The sequence below is a fragment of the Melanerpes formicivorus genome, unplaced genomic scaffold (assembly GCF_026170545.1).
Source record: "Melanerpes formicivorus ecotype bairdi unplaced genomic scaffold, bMelFor1.0.p_v2 SCAF_20, whole genome shotgun sequence".
Lineage (NCBI taxonomy): Eukaryota > Metazoa > Chordata > Aves > Piciformes > Picidae > Melanerpes > Melanerpes formicivorus.
The window spans coordinates 11,165,780-11,187,256 of record NW_027142372.1 but is presented as its reverse complement, the minus strand read 5'-3'; the positions used below and the strand labels follow the sequence as shown (position 1 = coordinate 11,187,256).

At 55.8% G+C, this 21,477-nt stretch overlaps 1 protein-coding gene across 2 annotated transcripts in view; it reads right to left on the bottom strand.

Moving 5' to 3' along the window:
• GSE1 (Gse1 coiled-coil protein) overlaps window positions 1-4,318 on the bottom strand; it is a 112,310-nt gene extending 107,992 nt beyond the window's left edge. The window contains exon 1 of one of the 2 annotated variants that reach the window (XM_068150823.1): window positions 2,350-4,318. In XM_068150823.1, the coding sequence (XP_068006924.1) occupies window positions 2,350-4,290 (1,941 nt within the window). In that variant the 5' untranslated portion in view covers window positions 4,291-4,318. The remainder of the gene's footprint in view (window positions 1-2,349) is intronic. The other variant, XM_068150824.1, reaches the window with a different exon arrangement.
• Window positions 4,319-21,477: the final 17,159 nt, after the last annotated feature.

Genomic DNA, 21,477 nt, shown 5'->3' with positions numbered 1-21,477 from the left:
AAGGAGGAATGGGGAGATGTTTTTAAGCCCTCAGGCTTATTTGCTCCTGCCTGGTTCCATCTGAACATGGACCTGGGCGTCACACAAGAGTGAAAGGCTCATCTGAGGTGACTTTGACAACAAGTGTGGCTGAGCAAGGGTACAGTTAAATTAGCCAAGCACCCAACCCAAGCATTAAGCCCTGTTTTAAATAGCCTTGACATCTCTGAGGTCTCATCCTGATGGGAAGTGTGTAGATGGGGAGGGAAAACCAAAAGGACTTTCTGGACAGCCAGAGAATCATCACCAGGACACAGCAGAGCAAAACAATCCCTGGAACGGCTGTCCTCCTCAGACAGATCAGCCTTGCCTCCTGCCACCGTGCCTGTTGTAGCAGCCCCTTAATTTGCTCATTAGCAAACCCAGGAACAAGGGGGAGGAACTGAATAGCATCCCTTCCCCAGGACACCCTCTGCATCCTCCTCGCCGCCTCCCCCTCCGCCTTTCATAACCCCACACAAAAGCTTTTCAGAGCTGCTCGGGTTGGAGACAGGGCTGCAGGCAGGAGCCCAACTGGAGTTTGGGGCTGGGGCCAGCAAGAATGAGGACTGACATGCCTGAGAAATGTTCTGGGGAGGTCGCTGAAGAACCCCATGAGAAGCACTCCTGAGCACCCAACACTGCACTTGAGCTGGGACAGAATTGCTGTCCATAATGTCCCCATGACAGGACAGAGGTGTGAAACACCAGCTGGGGACATGTGGATGTCACCCCCATCACCAGCTGTGCCCACCTAAGCTCTCCTGGAGCATCACTCCCTGGGTGATGCTCACCTGACTCCCAAGTCACAACCACCAGCAAGGGTTCTACCACCTTGTACTTGCCACCAGACCAGGGGTCAGACAGAGAAGCAGCGTGGCCACAACCACATGGACATCACAACTCGTGCAGCCTTCTTCCAACACCCAGAGAGTCTCCAGCACATCAGACACTCTGCACACAGCAAGTTGTGTTGGCTGGAAGCAGAGTCCCATGAGGATGAGCCTGAGCATCCACAAAATGATCTGCAGTGGTGTCAGGGACATCTAGTTTGGGTGATGGAGCTTGGGGAAAAACACCTAAAAGTCATGAGTTCTGCAGGATTCCCATTGCTGCTTCCCACCCAACCTCTTGTGCCACCCTGGTGCTCTCCATACCAACCTTTTTGGTACATGCAACTCTTGCCTGGTGGCTTTCCAAGCAGCATCCCTCCCCACTCGCACCCCCCCCAACTCTGGAGCCAGCTTGGCTAAGTGGAAAATTCTATCTGTCCCCAGCCAAGGGAGAGCGACTGGGGAGAAAAAGAGTGCAGTCTTGGAAGGGCTGGTTCACACTGCTGAGGAAAATGCCAGCACTTTGGAAAGCCGCAGGGTTCTGGCTACAAATGGAGCCGAAAGGCTTTGAAAACCAACGTGGGGATTTACGATGCTGGCATTTTACAGAGCCCAGCCTGGGGCCTGGTTTGGAGACAGAAAGCAGCAGCTCTCCAGCATGCTCCTGCAAGCTGGAAGTTTGGGGATAAAAGCAGTTATTTCCCCATCCCACAAGAAGCTTGGGACTAGGAAAACTTCGCTCTTCAGCACTGCTGTCGATGTGATGCTCCCCAAAGCGCCCTGAGTAACCCTCAAAGGGAGGTGCAGAAAAAAGCAACCCAGGACACTGGCAGCACCTGGGTGATGACACCCATGACACCCTTCAGAGCAATGCTGCAGTGGTTCAGGGGCACAAGGGGATGCTGCTGGGGGTCCCTTAATGCAGAATAACGAGAATAGGAAAAGCTGGGAAGATCCAACCCTGAGCCCACACATCAGCCTCCCCACCTTGTGGGGTTTCCCCAAGAGGAAACCCTTTGGTTAAGGCACCTTATAAAACAGGAGAGAACTTGGGAAGTTTCCTACAGTGGAGGCCATGCACTCCTTGGAGCTTCCCGAGGATGCTGCTGTGAAGGACAGGCCAGCCAGCCCTCCCTGCCCTCTGACACCTTGGATCACCCTTGATGGCAAGCAGGATGGGGTCAGGATTTCCTCCATGCTGGCCCCCACCTCCCTCACACAGGCTGTGAGTGAGCAGGAGCCAACAACACAGACACACGCTGCTGGAACAGGACAGGTCTTGGCTCTCCCCATCTCTTGGAAGGATTTTTATCTGCTCCTTTGCAGCTTGACAGCTCCAAAAGTTCATTGCTAAAGGCACCCCATCCATTAGCGTTCACCCCCAGAGACCAGACCCGAAAGGAAAGCATCCATCAATGTCACCGCTCCACCTCGTCCTCGATGCCAGAGCTGAGAAATGCCAGTAGGGGAGGGACAGGATCCAGGTCAACCACCTTACCTTGGGGAGGAGAGCCTGGGGTGCCGCTGCCAGCAGCTCTGGTGGGGTCATGCTCTTGCCAGCCAGGACCACAGCACCGCACTCAGCACAAGCACCGATGGTCAGCTGCTTCCCATCATCCACCAGCAAGCTGTTGGCCATGCGGAGGGTGTAGAGGAAGACGGGGAGCCTGGCCACTTGAACTGCTTTTAATCCAAGGCATCGCTTCTTCTCCTGCCGGCAGAAGAAACAGACGAAGGTCTCCACTTTGTACTGCCGGGACCAGGCGCTGCTGGGGTGGTGGGAGTTCCTGCCTTCGTGTTGCAGCCACTGTCCGAGCAGGTCATGGTAGCAGAGGATGCAGGTGGCCACCAGCCCGGTTGAATCGGCTGGTCTGGCCCGTGGGGCGGGTGGGTAGACCGTGAGGAAGGGGAAAAAGGGCTCCTTCTCTCCAAATCGCCCCGGAGGGTTGACGTTGAGCTGGAACTCTTTGCCAGCACCCAGCTCGGCCCCACAGATGTAGCAGACAGAGGTGGGGCCAGGCTTGATGGCCTGGTGGCCGGCCAAGACGCTGGGGTCACCAGCAGAGAAGACCTGGTGGTACCTCCCTAGGAAGCTCTGCACAGAGGTGATGAGCTCCTCGTTGTGACAGGCCCTGTACATGGCCCACAAGTCCTGCAAGACCCCAAAGCACTTGCGGCAGCTGCTGACCTCCCAGTGCTTGTTCAACCCCTTGGCACTGGGTGGGCAAGGCAGGAGGGTGAGGAAGGGGAAGTGCATGGTGCTCTTCGCGTTGCCGTTGGTGATTTTGGCTGCCACCGGCCTCGCCTCTTTGCCACACTCCTCTCCGCAGAGGTAGCAAGCCTCGGGCACTGAGGGGATGCCCACTCCGTCCTCTTTCATCCCTCGCCGGCCTTTGGCAGGCATGGCACTGGCATTGAGGGGCACCACGTAGAGACGCTGCAGGACGGGCACGTTGGCCAGCTCAAAGCTTTGCCACTGCTGCATGAGGGAGGCGAAGCAGCAGGGACACACCAGGGTGCTGCCTGTGGGTGAGAGGGGCTGAGCACCTGGCGGGGGGCTGTGAAGCCAGAGGAACGGGAAGAAAGGTGCTGGGGAGGTCTTCTCCTGCTTCTGCACGTGGACCTGGTGCTGGGCGCTGGGTGCCAAGGGGCTGCCGCAGATGTAGCAGACGGTGCCCGATGCCCAAGAGGGCCTCTCGCTGCCTTCCTCCTCCTCCTCTTCCTCCTCCTCGCTGGTGATGTTAATCTCGCTCTCCTCCGAGGAGCAGCAAAGCGGCCCCCGCTTCCCCGCAGCTCCCGAGGAGGGGGTCTGCACCCCGGCTTCCGAGAGGGGCTCGGTGTCGGAGAGCTCGGAAAGGTCAGAACCGGCTGTTGGCCCTTCCTCCTCCTCTTCCTCCTCCTCCTCCTCCTGACCGGCTGGGCGGCGCGGTGGCGCAGCGGGGTCCCAACCGGTGACCCCGCGCCGCAAGCCGGCTCCCCCCGCGCCCGCCGCAGCCGCCGCTTCGCACTGGTGGGGCCGTTTAAGCCAGTACATGCGCTTCTCTACCGGCGTGCGGCTGCGCTCGAAGGAGTCCCACTGCTCCCCCAAAAAACAGCGGCAGACGGCGCAGACCAAGGCGCAACCCTCCGCCGAAACGGCTCGGGCACCGGGAGCCGGTTCTTGGTGCTGGAGAAAAGGGAAAAAGGGTCGGTGGTCGCGGGGGGGTCGAACTTGAAGCTTTAGCTCTTTGCCTCGGCTGATGCCGCCGCCGCAGATGAAACAGCAAAGGGGGGCTGAAGGTACCGCTGAAGGTTGAGGAGCCCCGGGGCCGGTTGTTACCGCCGGTTCTCCGCTTGCCAGCGCGGCCATCAGCCGCTGTTTGCGGGAGAACGGCCCCGCCGCTGCCGCCGCTCCTGCTCCCGGTCCCAGTCCCGCCGCCGCCGGCCCCGCCGCGCTCATCGCCGCCCCCGGCTCATCCCGCGGCTCCGCCGGACACGCAGGCTCGGGGGGGTTGGGTTTGCGGAGCGTTCAACCTTCCCCCCCCACAACCTCTCCTCCCCTTCCCCTCTTCTTCCAGCTGCCCGCCTCCTCCCTCCCGAGGAGAAGGCAACGAGGGAAAAAAAAAAATCACACACACTCCCCCCCCCCCCAAAAAAAAAAAAACCCAAAACAACACCAAAAACACCCCCCCCAAAATAAATATCCTCCAACAAAATCCAAACCGGAATCCAAAAGTTGGCTGCGAAAAGTTTGGGGCGGAGGAAGGGCGGCTGCCGGCCCCAGCCCGGCTCCTCCCCGGCCCCCCCCAACTCCTGCCGCGACCTGCCCGCGAAGGGGGGAATCGGAGCGGGGGGGAGGGGGGTGGAAGGAATGAGCTGCTGCCGACCCCCCCACAGCCCTGCAGTCTCGCCTTGGCTCGGTGCAACGGGACCACATGAGGATGGAGGGTGGTTGGGAGGGAGGAGGGATATTTGCAAACTGACCCCACTGAAGGTGTTTATCAGCAGCCCCACGTAGGCTTTCATTCCCCCTCACTCCGGTTGTTCCCCCCTTCACCCTCCTTCTCCCCCCCCCCCCCCCATTCCATCACCACTGGCCCACCTGTGGCTCCATTCCAACATCATGGACCCCACTGCAACACATTGCTTCCCTCTCCTCTATCATCCCCGGCCCACCCATGGCCCCCTCCCCACGCCACAGACCCTCCCACACATTGTTCTCCCCCTTTTCCATCACTTCTGGCCCACCTACAGCCCCTTCTCTGGCCCACTCATGGCCCCCTCCCCACCTAGGGATTTACTCCCCATGTGTCTTTCCCCCCTCCCCACGCCACAGCCCCCCTGCATTGTTTCTCTCCCCACCCCACCAGCCCTGACCCACCCCTACCACCTTCCCCAGCCCACCCGTGACCCCCTCCCCACCCCACACCCACGGAAAGTCCTCTGTGTCCAGATTCACACCAGCGGGACGGATCCCACAAGCCTTTACCCGTAGCACCGGCCGCATCCCTGCCCTTTCCAGCCATTAACTCAGCGTCCTGACCACCGGTGGGCCCCCAGTAATTTATTTCACCGTTAAGAAGTTCCAGTTCAATACCAGATTCTATTTCCCGCCCGGCCCTAAAATGCTGCATGGCTTTGCCCCTCGCTGGTAAATAGCTGATGTGTTCCCAGCCGGAGCTGGCCGTGTTTCAGTGACGCATGCAATAATCCCGGTGTATCCTTACCTGCCTTGCAGCTCGCCAGGAGATTTAATGCTTGGAAAGCACTTTGCTGTCCTTGGACAATAGGCACCGCGGAAGTGCAAACTGGACCCAGGGCCAGCCACAATTAAACCTGACTTATGAACCACCCCAGCAGCTAGTCAGCAGATCCACCAGCTTTCCACCATAAAAAAAACCAAGCCAACATGAGAAAGGAATCGATGAGTAGCCCTAAGGATGTTTTTCAGGTCGTTGTTTTAGGAGGAAGTCTACAGCTGGCAGAGCTGGTGAGTTTGAGTTCATGGAGGGTCACCACAATGTCCCCAGCCCTGTCCTTGCAAAGGCTGGAGCCTGTCCTGCTGAAGGAGGGTGATGTGCAAGAGGGGGTAGAAGCAACCTTTGGGGATCATCTAGTCCAAACCCTATGAGGCAAGGTCAGAATTGTAGGAGGACACAGGGACCGAGGGACAGGCTGGATGCCTGCACCCAGAACTGTTGAGTCCATGGCGACTCATCTCAACATCCCCAGTCCTGTCCTTGCAAAGCATGGGGCCTGTCCTGCAGAAGGAGGGTGATGTGCAGGAGGGATTGGAAGTGATCTTTGGGGATCATTTAGTCCACACCTTATGAGGCAGGGTCAGAATTGTAGTAGGACACAGGGACCGAGGAACACGTTGGATTCCCAAGCCACACGTTGGGACAAGCAGCTGATGTAGCAAAGCGATGTCATCGTTGCTCCTCATCATCCCCACTCCTCACCCTCAGGGCACCCCAACTGCATCCCCCCTTGGGCTGACCACCCATTGATGTCATCTCCCACCTGGATCACAGGGTGACAGAGTCTGGTGCTCCCCCAGCAACTGGCCATGAGATCAAACAGATTGTGTGACATCAGCTGGAGCGCGGGCAGGGGCCAGGAGGGCTCTTCGGGGACCCGGATCCAGTTTCCATGCAGATGGCTCCAGTAATAAAGAAGCAAAGGGGGGGTTAGGAGGGGTGGTGGGGTGGGTGGGATGTGACACACAAAACAGGGAACAGGATACCTTGGCAGAACTGGCTCTACTGGGCTTTTTTCTTTTTTTTTTCCCAGGGAGGTTCCAGAAGGCATCAGGACCTTGTTGTATTTTATTTATTTATAGCCCTGATGTGGTGGCTGCTCAATGCACCGAGGGCATTGGAGTGGACATGACTCAGATGCTCTTTAGAGGTGCATGTGGTCTCTTGGAATCACCCTTTTTCCAGGATAGGAAAGAGCCATCCAGGTGGGTATTGGGTCCCTCACCCCAGGCAGCAGCTCTAGATCAGAGAATTCTTCACCACATCCATCCATCCATCCATCCATCCATCCATCCATCCATCCATCCATCCATCCATCCATCCATCTACCCATTCATCCTTCCCTCCCTCCTTCCCTCCTCCCATCCCTCCATCCCTCCCTCCCTCCCTCCCTCCCTCCCTCCTCCCATCCCTCCCTCCCTCCCTCCCTCCCTCTCTCCCTCTTCCCATCCCTCCATCCCTCCATCCCTCCCTCCCTCCTCCCATCCCTCCATCCCTCCCTCCCTCCCTCCCTCCTCCCATCCCTCCGTCCCTCCCTCCCTCTCTCCCTCTTCCCATCCCTCCATCCCTCCATCCCTCCCTCCCTCCTCCCATCCCTCCATCCCTCCCTCCCTCCCTCCCTCCTCCCATCCCTCCGTCCCTCCGTCCCTCCCTCCCTCCTCCCATCCCTCCATCCCTCCATCCCTCCCTCCCTCTCTCCCTCCTCCCATCCCTCTGTCCCTCCCTCCCTCCCTCCTCCCATCCCTCCCTCCCTTCCCTCCATCCCTTCCTCCTTCCCTCCCTTCCTCCACCCATCCATCCATCCATCCATCCATCCATCCATCCATCCATCCATTGATCCATCCATCCATCCATCCTTTGCCTCTGGGGGTTTTTTGCAGGAGCAGTGTCTGGGGCTGCCCAGGCAGAGCTCTTTGGGGAGACATGGCCACCGGCTCAGCCCACCCTTTGAGCTCAACCAACAGATGCTCTCCCGCCTGCTCTGCAGATGGGCCAGAAAACAAGGGGCTGTATTCAAGGACCAGAGCTCAGCAGGGTCAGATACCCTCCCCGCCCCACCCCCCCCACACCCCCCCCAAAAAAAAAAACCCCACCTACTCTCCCTGCTGTTGCCCAACCCCTCTGGAGACACCGTGAGCCCCCTGGCTCCCCCCTGTGCCCCTTCCTCGGAGCAGCTTCCTGGGTCTTGGCTTGCAGACGGACAGAGCAGCTCATTTATCACCCAGTGCCGCCCCAGCCCTGCGGTTGCTGCTTGCAACAGAGGATCTGGGAGGGAGAGAAAATTTCTCAAGTCAAGCCTCGGCCAGAACTGGAAACACATGCCCTGGCGACAAACGTGTCCCCTGGGGATCAAGGCGAGCCCAGCACAGGATTTTCCACCGCAGCTGCCTGCCCCAGCCAGCATTTTAAAGTGACCCAAAAGCTGAGGATGGTGGCAGCCAGGTCCCTTCCTCCAAGCCCAGCGCTGTGGGGAGAGCGGGATGCAATGAAGACGGAGTGGGACACGGTGCAGGATGGCTTCTCTCTCTCATGTCGAAGTTCAGGAGACGAACAGCCTTGCTGCACCCAGCTTTGACCTCCCTGTTGGCTTGCAGTGCAGAATTGTCCCCTTGCACAAAGGCAAGCCCCAGGGACAGATGTCCCTCATAAGGCAGGGCTTGGACAGCCACTACGTGACTGCATTGCGTCAGGACTCTGAGCTGGTTGTGCAAGGTGCTGTGCAAACAGCCCCGAGCGGCCTCGCAGTGCAGTGCTCCCCCAGCTTGCATCAGGCAGGGGTTTAGGATGGATGTGTGAGCAGCCTGCCTGGTGCTGAGTCCATCTCCACCCTCATCATCCTCATTCCCATTCCTGTCCCTAATCCAGTTCCCCTCCTCATCCCTATGCCCATCCCCATTCCTGTCTCCATTCCCATCCCCATCTTCACCTTCATCTCCATTTCCATTACTATTCCCATCCTCATCTCTGTCTCTTTCCTGTTCCACTCTCCATTTCCATCTCCCTTCCCTGCCCCACATTCATCTCCATTCCTGTCTCCATCCTTATCCCATTCCTATTCCTAGCCCTCCATCCTCATCTCCATCCTCACCTGCCTCCCCATCCCCATCTCCTTCTCCACTCCTGCCCCCATCCTCATCCCCATCCCAATTCCCATCCTAATCCTCATCCCCATTCCTGCTGCCATTCCCATCCTTGTCCCTATTCACATCCCTACCCTCATCCTGACCCCTGTTCCCATCCACATTCCCATCCTCATCCCCTTCCCATCTTTATCTCCATCCCTTCCCTATTCCTGTCCTCATCCTCCTCCCCATCCCCATTCCTATGCCTATCTCTATCCCTGTCCCCACCCCAGCAGTCCCTCAGGCACTGCAGGATGATGCTCAGCAGCATCCATGCCACAGCACACCAGCAAGGTTCCTCTCCACCCTCATAAGCAGGCATGTGCTGTAGATCCATCCATCCCAATTCCCCCCTCCCAATTCCCAGGACTGGGAGGTTAATATGGAAATTACCAACTGCTTATTCCTTCCAGCTGTTGCTGTGAGTCATCAAGTGCCTTAAAGAGCATTTCAAACACCACGGTGCCTTCAAGACAGCATGACTCTTCCCCCAGCCACCCCCTCCAGTTAATCCTTCCTGGGCTCTGCTGTTTGAAAAGGGAATGTTTCTCCAAGGAGGCAATTCCCAGCCATGCGTGGCCGGGGAGGCAGAACAGCTGGAGCCTGACCAGGCTGTGTCCCACAGGAGAGCAAACCCAAGCGGGGAAAGTGCCAAAATCCAACTTGGACATCTAAATGCCACCACACACGGGAACGAGTTCTGATCCCCCACCCGGGGAAACTGAGGCATGAAGCAGGCAGCCTGAGCACCGTCGTGTCACCTGCCTGGGGAGAAGCTGGTGGCATGCTCACTGGGGCCACCGGGGCACTGGCCTGGGGTTCAGCGACCTTGAACTCTGCTCTCAACAGCTGCATTTTTCATGGCAAGCTTCTTTCTTGCTAAAAAAAGGCTGCTCTCTGCACTCAGTGCTGATTTATCAGGTGGAACAGAGAGGGCTGGGTCATGGACATAGTCAGGGTAAATCCTTTATCTGAGGCTTCAACTTTCCTGTGAATTTTGGGAACTTTCTTCACTGATTTTTTTCTCTGTCTTTCTTTTTTTTCTTCCTTTTGCTGGACTTCTCCAGCAGCTTTTCTCCTGCTTTTAAACAATTCCTCCCAGCCCTTTGTGTGGCTGTGCAGGTGAATCAAGGATGCTTCCAGCCTTGCATGGCTGGTGCAAGCAGGAACATCTGCCTTGGCACAGCTTGGAGCCTGAAATAAACCAAGATGACCCAAGAAAAGCTGCGTGCAGGTGGCAGGGAGCTGCAGGCTGAGCGGAGGGGATGGGGAAAAACCATCCTGTGCTAAAACTGCAGCTGGGGTCTGGAGGACAGGGGCTGTGGTGAAGGAGGATTCAGAGTGGTCCACGCCTGGGAGGGAGGGGATGCTGCTGAGATGGTCCCCAAGAAGCAGAATAGAGGAAGGTGACTCTGGGGAGAAGGAGGGAACCACAACAGCTGCCTCAGCCCTGCATGGATGTGCTGAGGCTGAGCTGGAGCTGCTCTGCTCTACCAAGCACTTTCAGACAAGCTGCAGCAGAGAAATTGCTGCTGCTGCAACAACCAGAGGACAAAACCATCATGGGGGACATGTTCAGTGCCTGGCTTGGTCTAAACCAGGAACCCCAGGGCCAGCCTGGAGGTGCTCAGCAGTGTCCACAAGGCTGTGTGAGGGCACGAACATAACATGGCAGTGAAGACCTGGCCCCCTCAGCCCCTGCCTCAAATCCTTTGCTGGGCATCCATCAGAGTTAACTTTATCCCACACATCCCAGCTCAACCCACCAGGGCCAGGCACTGATTCACCCTGTGGCATCATGCCCTGCAAGGCAGGAGGGAGCCACGGAGCCATGGGGCCATGTCCCCTGCAAGGCACAAGGGCTGGGTTGCCTTTTTTTTAATCTATTTTTTCTTTCCTCTTCTTTTTCTTTTTTTCTTTTTTTTTTTTTTTTTAAGTGTTGCTTGCTTTTTTTTTTCCCTTTTCTTTTCCTTTCCAGAACGAACTGCTCTGCAAATGCCAAGTGCTGATGCCAAAGGGCCATGTCAACAAAGAAGAATGAGTGTGGCTGTTAGAGGCTGCTATTAAAAAAGGGTGGAGAGGAGGTGGGGGGGGGGGAGTGGTAAAAAAAAAAGGGGGGGGAGGGGGAAGAAAAGGTTTGTCAGTGCAAACAGCAACAGTTTGCACAGCAGTAAAACTTTGGGAGCAGCAGTTGGGCCACCACAGTGCCCTTGGGTGCCAAGCAGGGACTCTGCGCCCTGTGTCCTCCCTATCCCAGCAAGTTGGCAGCTCCCCTGTGAGCAGCACGAAGTGTTTTCCAAGAGTTTTCTGAGCCTACTCAGCTCCTTCTTGGCCAGCAGCTCCTGTGCAGGGACCTACGTGTGGCATCAGCTCCCCAGCACATGGCACAGCAGGTCGAGGTCCTGCCCCATGAGTGACAGGAGCTATTTCAAGGCAAGCCCTGACCGATGCTGAGTGGGATGGGAGGGAAGGAGCCTCTCACATGACACTGAAGATGCAATGGGAAGACGCAGTCTCTGATTTCAGCTTTCTATTCCCAGCCCATTATTCACCAGTTGAAGATGCCATCTGCCCTGCTGGGCAGCCACGGGGGGCTGGGGATGGATCTGTGGCTGGTTGTTGTGGCTGATGGAGCTCCAAAACAGCCCAAGGGATTTGGGCAGAGATTACAGCTCCTACCCAGCTAGAATTCACCCTCGGCATTGCCTCTGGTACCTGGAATGTCAAGCCCATGGGGATGCAGCCCTGCTTGGTGCCCAAGTAGCACAGCATGGGAAGAGGCAAAGTAAGCTGGAGGAATACAGAGGGAGAGATAAACAAAGGCCACGTTTTATCCAAACTCCAGGTTGAAAGGGCTTCCTGAAGTTAATATCACAGTTTGCTCCATTTTTGACTTATCAAAACCTCAAAATGTTCAAAAATGCTTTGCCTGACTCTTTGGGAAGCTTTCCCTAGCCCCGATTTTACTCCCACATCAGCACCCTGCGTGCTCCACAACCCACCCTTTTTGTGCTCCTCTCAAAGGCGAGGTCAGGAGAAAGCCAAAACTCCTGGAAAGGCCTGGGTGGGAAAAAAAAAAAAGGGGGGGGGGGGGGGGGGGGAGGAGAGAAGAAAGCAAGCAAAAAGAAAAGAGAAAAGAAAAATTTGGTCAAAATGGGGATGTTCCCACAGAAATTGGTATTTCCCGATGGAAAAACACTCCATCAGCAAAACGCTGACCCGCTCCGGTTACAGCCTGGTCATGGCGATGAGGCAACGCAGCTGGGAAAGGAATTAAAAGGGAGCTGGAGAGCTGCACGGCTTCGCCGCATCCCAGCAGCAAGGACATCCCCTTCTCCCTGGGGCTTCCAGGCGGTGGGATGTGGATCAGCTGGGAGGAGCTGAGCTGTCAGCACAGCACCCAGCCAGCCGCGCCCCAGCCCCATCATCGCCCCAACCTTGCCGGCACCCCGCGGTGCCTCGCGGGGTGCAAACATTCATGGGCTCTGCTTCCCCAAAGCCAACTGCTGCTTATCTGAAGCTGAGGCGAGCCAAGGGAACCAGATGTCCCCAAGGATGAAGCTCTGCAAACAAACCAAGCCCATCCCGCCCTCATTATTGGGAACATCTTGCAGGATTTAGCAAAGCTGCAGGGGGAGATTAGGAGACCGAGGGCTGGGAGCTCAGCAGGTTCACCACCAGGACTGGAGATCAAGGGCTGCCGCCGGTGTCTTCGCTCTAAGAATTGGTGGAAGTTGCTTGTTTGGGAGGTCCTCCTGTGCCGTCGGGTGGCCAGGCGATGGATGAGGAGTTGTTTTGCTTCTGTTTTGAAGGCAGGTTGATAAACACAGGCTGGAGTAGATGAGCAATCAATTGTCCCTTCTGCAGCCAAAGGATGAGAAGAGAAACTTCAGCACTAGGAAGATTTTGGTTGGCAATGATGGGTCAGAAACCCACAGCCAGGCAGTGATAAGCACAGTCCATGCAGGGTCCGGATGCGCTGTGGCAAGCATGGATGCATGGGAAAGGTGCTGGCCATGCAAGTGAAGCAGGCACTCATCCCTGCTGCTGTGGGCTCACCTTCCCTGCATTATACTGGATCCCATTAACCATCCCAGACACACCTCTTTGGACACAGGATGTAGCCATCTCACCTGGGGAAACTGAGGCAAAGGGGCTAATCTGCAGGAACACACCCCCAGAATTCCCAAACTCCCATATCCACCAGCTCAACCCTTCCTTGTACCAAGTCCTTCTCCCCACGTGCCTGTCAAGATGCATCACTACCTCCCAGAGCCCACTCTTCAGCTTGGCAGGTACCTCTGCTTCGATGAAGTCCTCCCTCTTCCTACAGTTTCCCCATGGGCGAAGCATGACCTCCTTCTCCAGCTCCTGTCTGGTTAAAGTGTATCCCTGTGTCCTGGTAATCACTACCCCAACCAAATGTGAGTTTCCAGCAGGGACTCACTCCCCTCCCCCCCCAGCTATGCAGATGCTCTCAGTGCCCAGTGGTCCCTGCTCTGGAGACTTTCCCATGCCTCCAGCCAAGGCTGGACTCAGCAGCACTGGTTATGATACAGACACTGAACCTCTTGACCTGTGCTAGGGTTGTCTCCTGGACAAACACATCCCCTTCCCAGGAGGAACTGCCCCTGCATATCTCTGACAGAATCAAGGAATCATTTTGCTTCAAAGAGACCTTTAAGTTCATAGAGTCCAACCATTAACCCAGAACTGCCAGGTCACCACTAAACCACATCCCTCAGCATCACATCTACAATGACTTCTTCTAAGTGCATCCATCCTGAAGGATGCAGCAGAGGACACGGAGCCTTATCCCAGCTGGGCAAAGCGCCTTCATCCAAGGGGACTGTGCTCGCTGCCATCCTCAAACCAGCAGGCACCAGGGATGGGGTCTCCATTCCCAACCCCTCCCCATTCCTGCCTAATCCCATCCCTGCTGTAAATCAATACCATGAACTAAAAAGCAAGTTTATCTGGAAGGCTTTTTCTTTTGCTTTCCCCCCCCCCCCCCCCCAAACCCCCCCAAGTACATATAAAAATATTTACAGCTTCATCAAAAAGGCTTTTCTCTTTTTTTTGGCTTTTGCTTTTTTTTTTCTCCTCCCTTTTTTTCTTTTTGGGGGGGGGGGGGGCCTGGGGGGTGGAGGGGGTGTGGGGGGGAAAGGTTTATGCCTCCTTGGAGACCTCTTCAATAAAACGCATTCTGGCTTTCCAAGCGTCTGACTGCAAATCAGGTTCCAGCCGTTCCCTTCCTGTGCCGACCTGCTGGAGTCGGCTGTTATTCTTGGCAGGGTGCCCTGAAGGAAGAAAAAAAAAAATAAAATAAAAATAATCCCCTCCTCCCCGCCCCCCCCTCACCCCCCGCCCCTTCCCCCCCCCCCCCCCCCCCCCCCTGCTTCCAGCTCCCAGCGGCTGGGAAATGCTGATGACATGACACCTTCCAGCATTCTTCAAGGTCAAGAGGGGAGGGAGGGAAATGAAAGGGGAGAGGGCTTTTTTTTTTTTGTTGTTGCTAGAGAGGGTTATTGCTTGGCTCAGGCATTTCCCTTTGATGCTCGCTCCTTGTTACACAAGATGTTGCAGGCTCCTTCTGCTGGGGGTACCGGCTCACCCCCTGCCCTGATGGTGAAGGGCATTTCAGCACCAGCATGGCACAAAGCCAAGCTGGTTTCGGTCTCCTGCACATCGCTTTGCTCTATCTCCCTCTGCCCCACAGAGCATCATCTCCTGGGATAAGGGATACAGGAACATGGACAACCAGCAGGGAGCCCATGATGCTTATTCAAACCCATGCAAGACAAAAGCTGCCTCTGTGGCATCTCCTTGTGATTTCTCCATGCAAAAAAACCCCAGGTCCCAGGCACTGCAGTGAGCTGATAGGGACCTGCAGCATCCCTCAGGATCCTCTGCAGCAGGACTTCAACTCCAGCATAAAACTTGGCACCTCTCTCCCTGAGATCCAACAAATCTCTGCTAATCCGCCTGCTCCTGGCTGCCAAATCCTCCTCCTTCTCCCCCCAGCCAAGGTGCTGAGCTCTTCAAGGCAAGTTGCACACAACTGTTTAATCCTTGCAAGAAGGAATCGCCCTGCTTGGTGCAGCTGGGAAGAAGGGAACAGGCAAAGAAGAAAAGTGGCAGTGCCAATATCATGCATGGCCGGTGGCAAAGGAGGATGCTGCACCTCTCAGATGGGCTTTGGTTGATGCCTCAGCCCTAGGCTGATGTGGTGCTGCTGCAGCAGACAGCTCTGGCCTTTGGGTCCCCAAGGACGATGAGTTTACTCTCCTGCTTTCAATATTGGAAGGAAGATCAGGAAGGATCCAAGCACAGCAACAAGGGGAAGCAAAGCAGATGCCAGCAGGGGTGTCCAGGGATGAGGAAAGAAGCCAGGGATGGTGATGGGATGCTCCCCATGTTTGCACGCAGGCTTGGGCTGAGGTCATGCCATTGGTCCCTTGTGCATCACTCACATCCTCACAAACTGCATCACAGTGCCTGTGGTTCAGGATCTGTCCCAAAGGGACCGTGCTCTTCATTCTCCGTGTCCAGCCAAGCTCTTGCTGGCACACTGCTCCATAAGGCTGCCCAGGATGCTTGATGATCATCTCGAGGAGCAGACACAAGCTAAACCACCTGCACTGGAGACCCTGTTTGCACAAAACTTCTGAGTCAAGCCTGTTGGTTGTGCTGGTTCAGGCCAGGGTAGATCATAGATGGTTGGAAAAGACCTCAGAGATCATCAAGTCCAACCTGTCACCCAACACCTCATGGCTACTAAACCATGGCACCAAGTGACACATCCAATCTCTTCTTGAACACCTCCAGGGACAGTGACTCCACCACCTCCCTGGGCAGCACATTCCAATGGCTAACAACTCTCTCTGTGAAGATTTTCTCCTCACCTCAAGCCCTAAACTTCCCCTGGTGCAGCTTGAGACTGTGTCCTCTTGTTCTGGTGCTGGTTGCCTGGGAGAAGAGACCAACCCTCACCTGGCTACAACCTCCCTTCAGGTAGTTGTAGACAGCAATAAGGTCTCCCCTGAGCCTCCTCTTCTCCAGGCTAAGCAAACTCCAGCTCCCTCAGCCTCTCCTCACAGGGCTGTGGATGGTGCACCCAACCTTTCCACCAGCTCTTGTGCCGTGGGAACTGGCCCATGCCTTGCAGAATCTCCTTGGGATCACCCCAGCTTGCCCTGGAGCTGGCTTGGAAAGGTCCCCAGGCCACCCCAGCATCCCTGCAGGCTGCAGGTTCCTCTGCAAGCCGATGCAGGGCCGCATCCTGCTCCGAGGGCTGCCGGAGGAAATCCTGGAAGGCCCTTCTTACAATGCAGCCCTTCCTGTCCCCGAAGGACCGCCGAGCACGGAAAAGCCACCGCGGGCTGACGGCACCGGCCAGCCCCGGGGGGACGCGGTCCTGCCCCGCGGCACCTCGCTGTCCAGCCCACCTGGGGCCCGCTTCCCCCTGGGCTCCTGGCCAGCAGCCCTGCTTTGGATTAAAAATACAGGAATGCAATAGGAACAGTGGGATGGCTGCCCAGGACTCCATCAGAGACAGAGACACGGGCACAGACAGTTCAAGATCAAGTCCTGGGTCTTGCAATTGGGTCACAACAGCCCCCTGCAATGCTCCAGGCTTGGGACAGAGTGTCTGGAAAGCTGCTTGGCAGAGAAAGACCTGGAGGCATTGTTCAGCAGCCAGCTGAACATGAGCCAGTGCATGCTCAGGTGGCCAAGAAGGCCAAGAGCATCCTGGCTTGGATCAATAGTGTGACCAGTAGGACCAGGGAAGTGATTGTCTCTCTGTACATAGTACTGGTACGATCATACCTGGAGTACTGGGTTCAGTTTTGGGTCCCTCACCCCAAGAAGGACATTTTGGTGCTGGAGTGGGTCCAGAAAAGGGCAATGAAGGTGGTGAAGAGTCTGAAGAACGAGTCTTATGAAGAGCAGCTGAGGAAACGGGTTGTTCAGCCTGGAGAAAAGGAGGCTGAGGGGAGACCTCTGGCTCTTTACTGCTTCCTGAAAGGAGGCTGGAGCCAGGTGAGGGTGGGTCTCTTCCAAGGAACAAGTGATAGGATGAGAGGAAACAGCCTCAAGCTGCACTGGGGAAAGTTTAGGTTGGATATTAGAAGAAAGTTCTTCACTAAAAGGGTTCTCAAACACTGGAACAGGCTGCCCAGGAAGGTGATTCAACCTCCACCCCAGGAGGTGCTAAAAAGCCACAAAAGTGTGGTGCTGAGGGGCAAGGTTTAGCACCAGACTTGGTAGAGCTAGAGAACGGTTGGACATGATGATCTTAAAGGCATTTTCCAACTGAAATGATTCTAAGATGAGGGAGATGCTATCAGGGGTGATGCTACTGTGGGGGATGCTCATCTACCTGTCCCAGCCCCTCCTAAGTGCTGGTGCCTCTACTCCCCCTCCCAGTGCCATCCCACCTGCACAGCAAAGAGAAACTTACTAACCACGTAATCACTTTGGCTAGGAGAGTCCTTTAAGATCATCGAGCCCAACTGCTAACCCAGCACCGCCGGGTCAGCATTAAAGGTCCCCAGGTCATCCCCCCAGCACATCAAGCAGCTCCGTGGCGGCCCCCGGGGAGCCGCGGCGCAGCGCTCGGGCGGCGCGGGGAGGCAGGGCGGCCGCGGGTCACGCCGCAGCGCGGGGCTCCCGTGTTATTGTTCCCGGTTGTTTTCCAGCGGGGAGGCCGCGGGGCCAGCTGGCTGCCGCCGGCCGAGAACAGCGTGGCCTATTTTAAACCGCTTGCACAAGGAGTCAGCAGCTCCAGCCCGGATTTTTTCCGAACTTTATTTGTCCAAATGCTCTGCAGGGAGAGAGGGAGGGAGGGAGAGCAGGAGGGGCGGGGGAGGGGGTGGGGGGGGTGGGAGGGGTGGAGTGGAAAGCAGCTCCTGGCTGATTCTGCTGCCAGCGGCTCACCTGCACCAGTGGTGGTCCAGGCTGCTGGCAGCATGCTGGGGCTGCTTGGCGAGGTTGTGCTTAAAATACCGGGTTCTTTGGGCCTTTCACTCCAAGAAGGATATCGAGGTGCTGGAGCAGGTCCAGAGAAAGGCAACAAAGCTGGTGAAGGGTCTAGAGAGCAAGTCTCATGAGGAGCAGATGAGAGAACTGGAGTTGTTCAGCCCAGAGAAAAGGAGGCTGAGGGAGATCTTCTGACTCTCTTTAGAATAAACCTTTAGAATAAACCAAACCAGGTTGGAAGAGACCTTCAAGATCATCGTGTCCAACCCATCAACCAATCCAACCCACCCAAACAGCTAACCCATGGCACCAAGTACCCCATCAAGTCTCCTCCTGAACACCTCCAATGATGGTGATTCCACCACCTCCCTGGGCAGCCCATTCCAATGGGCAATCATTCTTTCTGTATAGAACTTCTTCCTAACAACTCTACAACTCCCTGAAAGGAGGCTGGAGCCAGGTGGGAGTCAGTGGGGGTCAGTGAGGATCAGTCTCTTGCCCCAAGGATCAAGAGACAGGGTAAGAGAAAAAGGCCTCAAGTTGTGCCAGGGGAGGCTTAGGTTGGATATTAAGAGAAATTTCTTCCCCTTGAGGGTTGTCAAGCCCTGCAACAGGCACTGCAGAAGTTCCCACCCGTGGATGGGTTCCAATGCTGTGTAGATGTGGTGCTGAGGGACCATGGTTTGTGGCGACCTGGCAGTGCTGGGTTAACAGTTGGACTTGATGAAGTGAAATGTCTCTTCCAACCAAAACAATTCCATGCTGCATGCAACACCCACCAGCTGGACTGTTCAGCACAGGTGGGTTCCCAAACCTCTCAGGGTCACCACACACAGAGAAGCTGAAGGCAAGGCAGGGAACAGAGCATCAAAGTCCTTGAAAGGCAGCAAATACTTGTCTAGGGTCAAAGCCATGGCTTTTAACTGGTGTCCCAAGGGCATGTGGCTCCACTACTCACAGGGACTTATGCCAAGCAGCCACACATACAGAAAGATCCACTGGGACCAGAAAATTACCCTAGCTAGACCCTGCAGCAAACACCAGCAGGGCTCAGAGATGCTTAGAAAAAGGAACTGGAAAACCCTCCTGCACCCCTGGTGGTCTCAGCCCCATTATGTCCCCCAGGCCCTCAACCACCCTGCTGCAATCTGTGGGTGAATACAGGAGGTTTGTAAGTGACCAAACATTGACAAGCTTAAATTAAAATCCCTCACCTGCTCTTTTCCACATCCTCTGCAAACTTTCTGGAGTGATAACCCTTTCACGAAGGTTCTGAAGGAGGCAGTGACCCTGAAATATGGAGCACTCACAGGAAAAACCTTCTCCCCAGCAGAAGACTTCATATTGCACAAGACAAGCAAGGCATTCACCACCTTGGAGTTATCTCTATACCATATTCTTCGGACCAAGCTACTTACTAAACCTCTTTAGGAGATGACTCCTTGCCCGGGCTGAGGTGAGCTCAGAAGGCTCCTTCCAGCTCTTCTGTTTGATATCCAGCATCTCTCACAAGGGTGATGTAAAACATGATTTCCTACCCCTGCTGGTGGGAAAACACAGTGAAGAGTGGAAGGGGATGACTATGGCTTTAAAAAATAAAAGGAAAGAAAGTGTGGGTTTTTTTTTTACCTTTTCCCCCCACAAAGAAGTAGGAATTGTCCTGACAAAGAGAAATAAATTGCCCTTTCCAGAATTACCAGACCCTCTGCTCCCTGGGGAGGGACCATGCTCCTGCTTGGAGGAGCCTGGCCCATGGTGGGGGTGCTGGAGCAACCTGAACCCCCAACACACGGGTTTTGTAACCACTAAACTACCCAGCTCTCAAGCCCTATGTCTTGGATTTAAAGCTGATGGCTGGAGGCCCTTCTGAGCTTTTCAGTTGGAAGAAACAGCTCAACTCTTGGAAGAGAAGTGGGGGAGGGGGGGGGGTGGTAAAAAAAGTTATCAGCTGTTGAGTGCTAGTTGGATGGAAGGGAGCCGTTGAGCTGCACGCCGGCAGGGTGGACGGCCTGGGAGCTCCACGGATGTCACGTTGGCCCAAGGCAATATGTTTATAGCCCTGGCTGGAAGCCCTTCTGAGAAAGCCATCGCGGTGATTTACAGCGCTTCCGATGTATACGAAGCCATTCCTCTTCCACTGACCAGCCTGGGAAGACAACATCTGCAACGTGTCAAAGTCAGCCGGGGGGACGGAGGCGCAAACAGGCTGCAGGGCAGGGTGACACCAGCCCCAGCCTGTCCTGGCGCCGCTCGAGCCGGGGCAGGACCCTCTGCTCCTGCTCAAGGACGCCTAGATTCTGCTTGTTACCTTTTCTAGGGTTTTCCCCTCCAGCAGCGGAGCTGAGAGGCACCAAAACATGCTTTAAATAAACAGCCCAGCTCTGTTTAATGCTGGATTTACCCTGGCAAGCCCCAGAGCGTGGGCGGGAGCGCACCCGTCAGCCCCCTGCTTGGCCAAACCCTCCCAGCTCCAGCCAAACCCAACCCTCCACCCCACCCCACCCAGCAGCAGCCCAGATGCTGAAAGCAGGTCAGAAACATCTCAGCTGCACCCACACCCACCACACAAAGCCCAGGCAGGTGCTAAGGTCCTCCACCTTGGTGACATGGTTTTGCCATGCATGGTGGTGCCCAGGCACCGGGAGGCAAGTGGGATCACTGCACCCCAGTGATGGAGCTGTGGGACAGACAGACCCTTGGCTCCTGGGAAGTCACCACCCTGGGGAGCACACAGCAGATCCCACTTGCCATTCAAGCAGGTCTTGCCTAGAAGTACTGCACCAGGACAAAGGTGCTGGTGTCCTAGACCGTGGACAGTGATTTAGGGCTGACCAGCAGCAGTGCAAAGGCATCTCCTTTGCCAGCAGTGCACCTAAGCACCTCACACGAGGCATGACTGTAAGCTGAATGTACACCCAGCCAGGCCCCATCACATCAAGGCAAGGCTGGCTCCTGGGGACCAGGGAATCTCCTGTCTGCATCTGGAATCATCTCCCATTCAATCCCAGAAGGACCACAAGCTTCATCCTTCCTGCATATCCTAAACAAAACAACCTGGACCCTTAGCAGCAGCCTGCCAGGCTGTGAGGTACCTCCCTATCAGAGCAGCCCTGCCAGGACCGTTTCTGTTCTCTGAGATGATATCTTCAGCTTCTGCTGTGGCATTAACAACTTGTCCCATCTGGGAACTCATTGGCAGAGCCAACATTACTCCTGTTGGCACCCAGGGGGAAAGGTGACTCTTTGGAGTCCTACACAATACCCAGAGTTCTCTGGTGCATGTGAGCACAGGGCTGATCAGGCTGCAAGAGCCAAAAGATATGCCCCAGAGGGGGCAATCTGCTCCCACTCAGAGTGGCTGCATGAGCAGGCAAGTTCTTCACCCCAGGGTGAGGGAAGGATGGGGAATAGATAGATACTGAAAGCTGCATATGCATCCAAACCAAAATCCCCATGGAGGTTTCTGGGGGTGTATTCCCCTGCTCCAGCATCCCTCCCTCCATCCCTGTTGCTAGCAGGGCAGCTGTTGTGGCATCAGGACCCTGGGATAGTAGAATCATGTAATGGTTTAGGTTGGGAGGGACATTTAAAGGTCACCTAGTCCAACCCCACTGCAGTCAGCAGGCACATCTGCAACTAGAGGAGGTTGCTCAGAGCCCTAAACGACCTGACCTGGAATGGTTCCTGGATGGGGCACTTCCCACCTCTCTGGGCAGCCTGGGCCAGTGTTTCACCACCCTCAGCATAAAAAATTTCTTCCTTCTATTCAGTCTAAATCTCCCC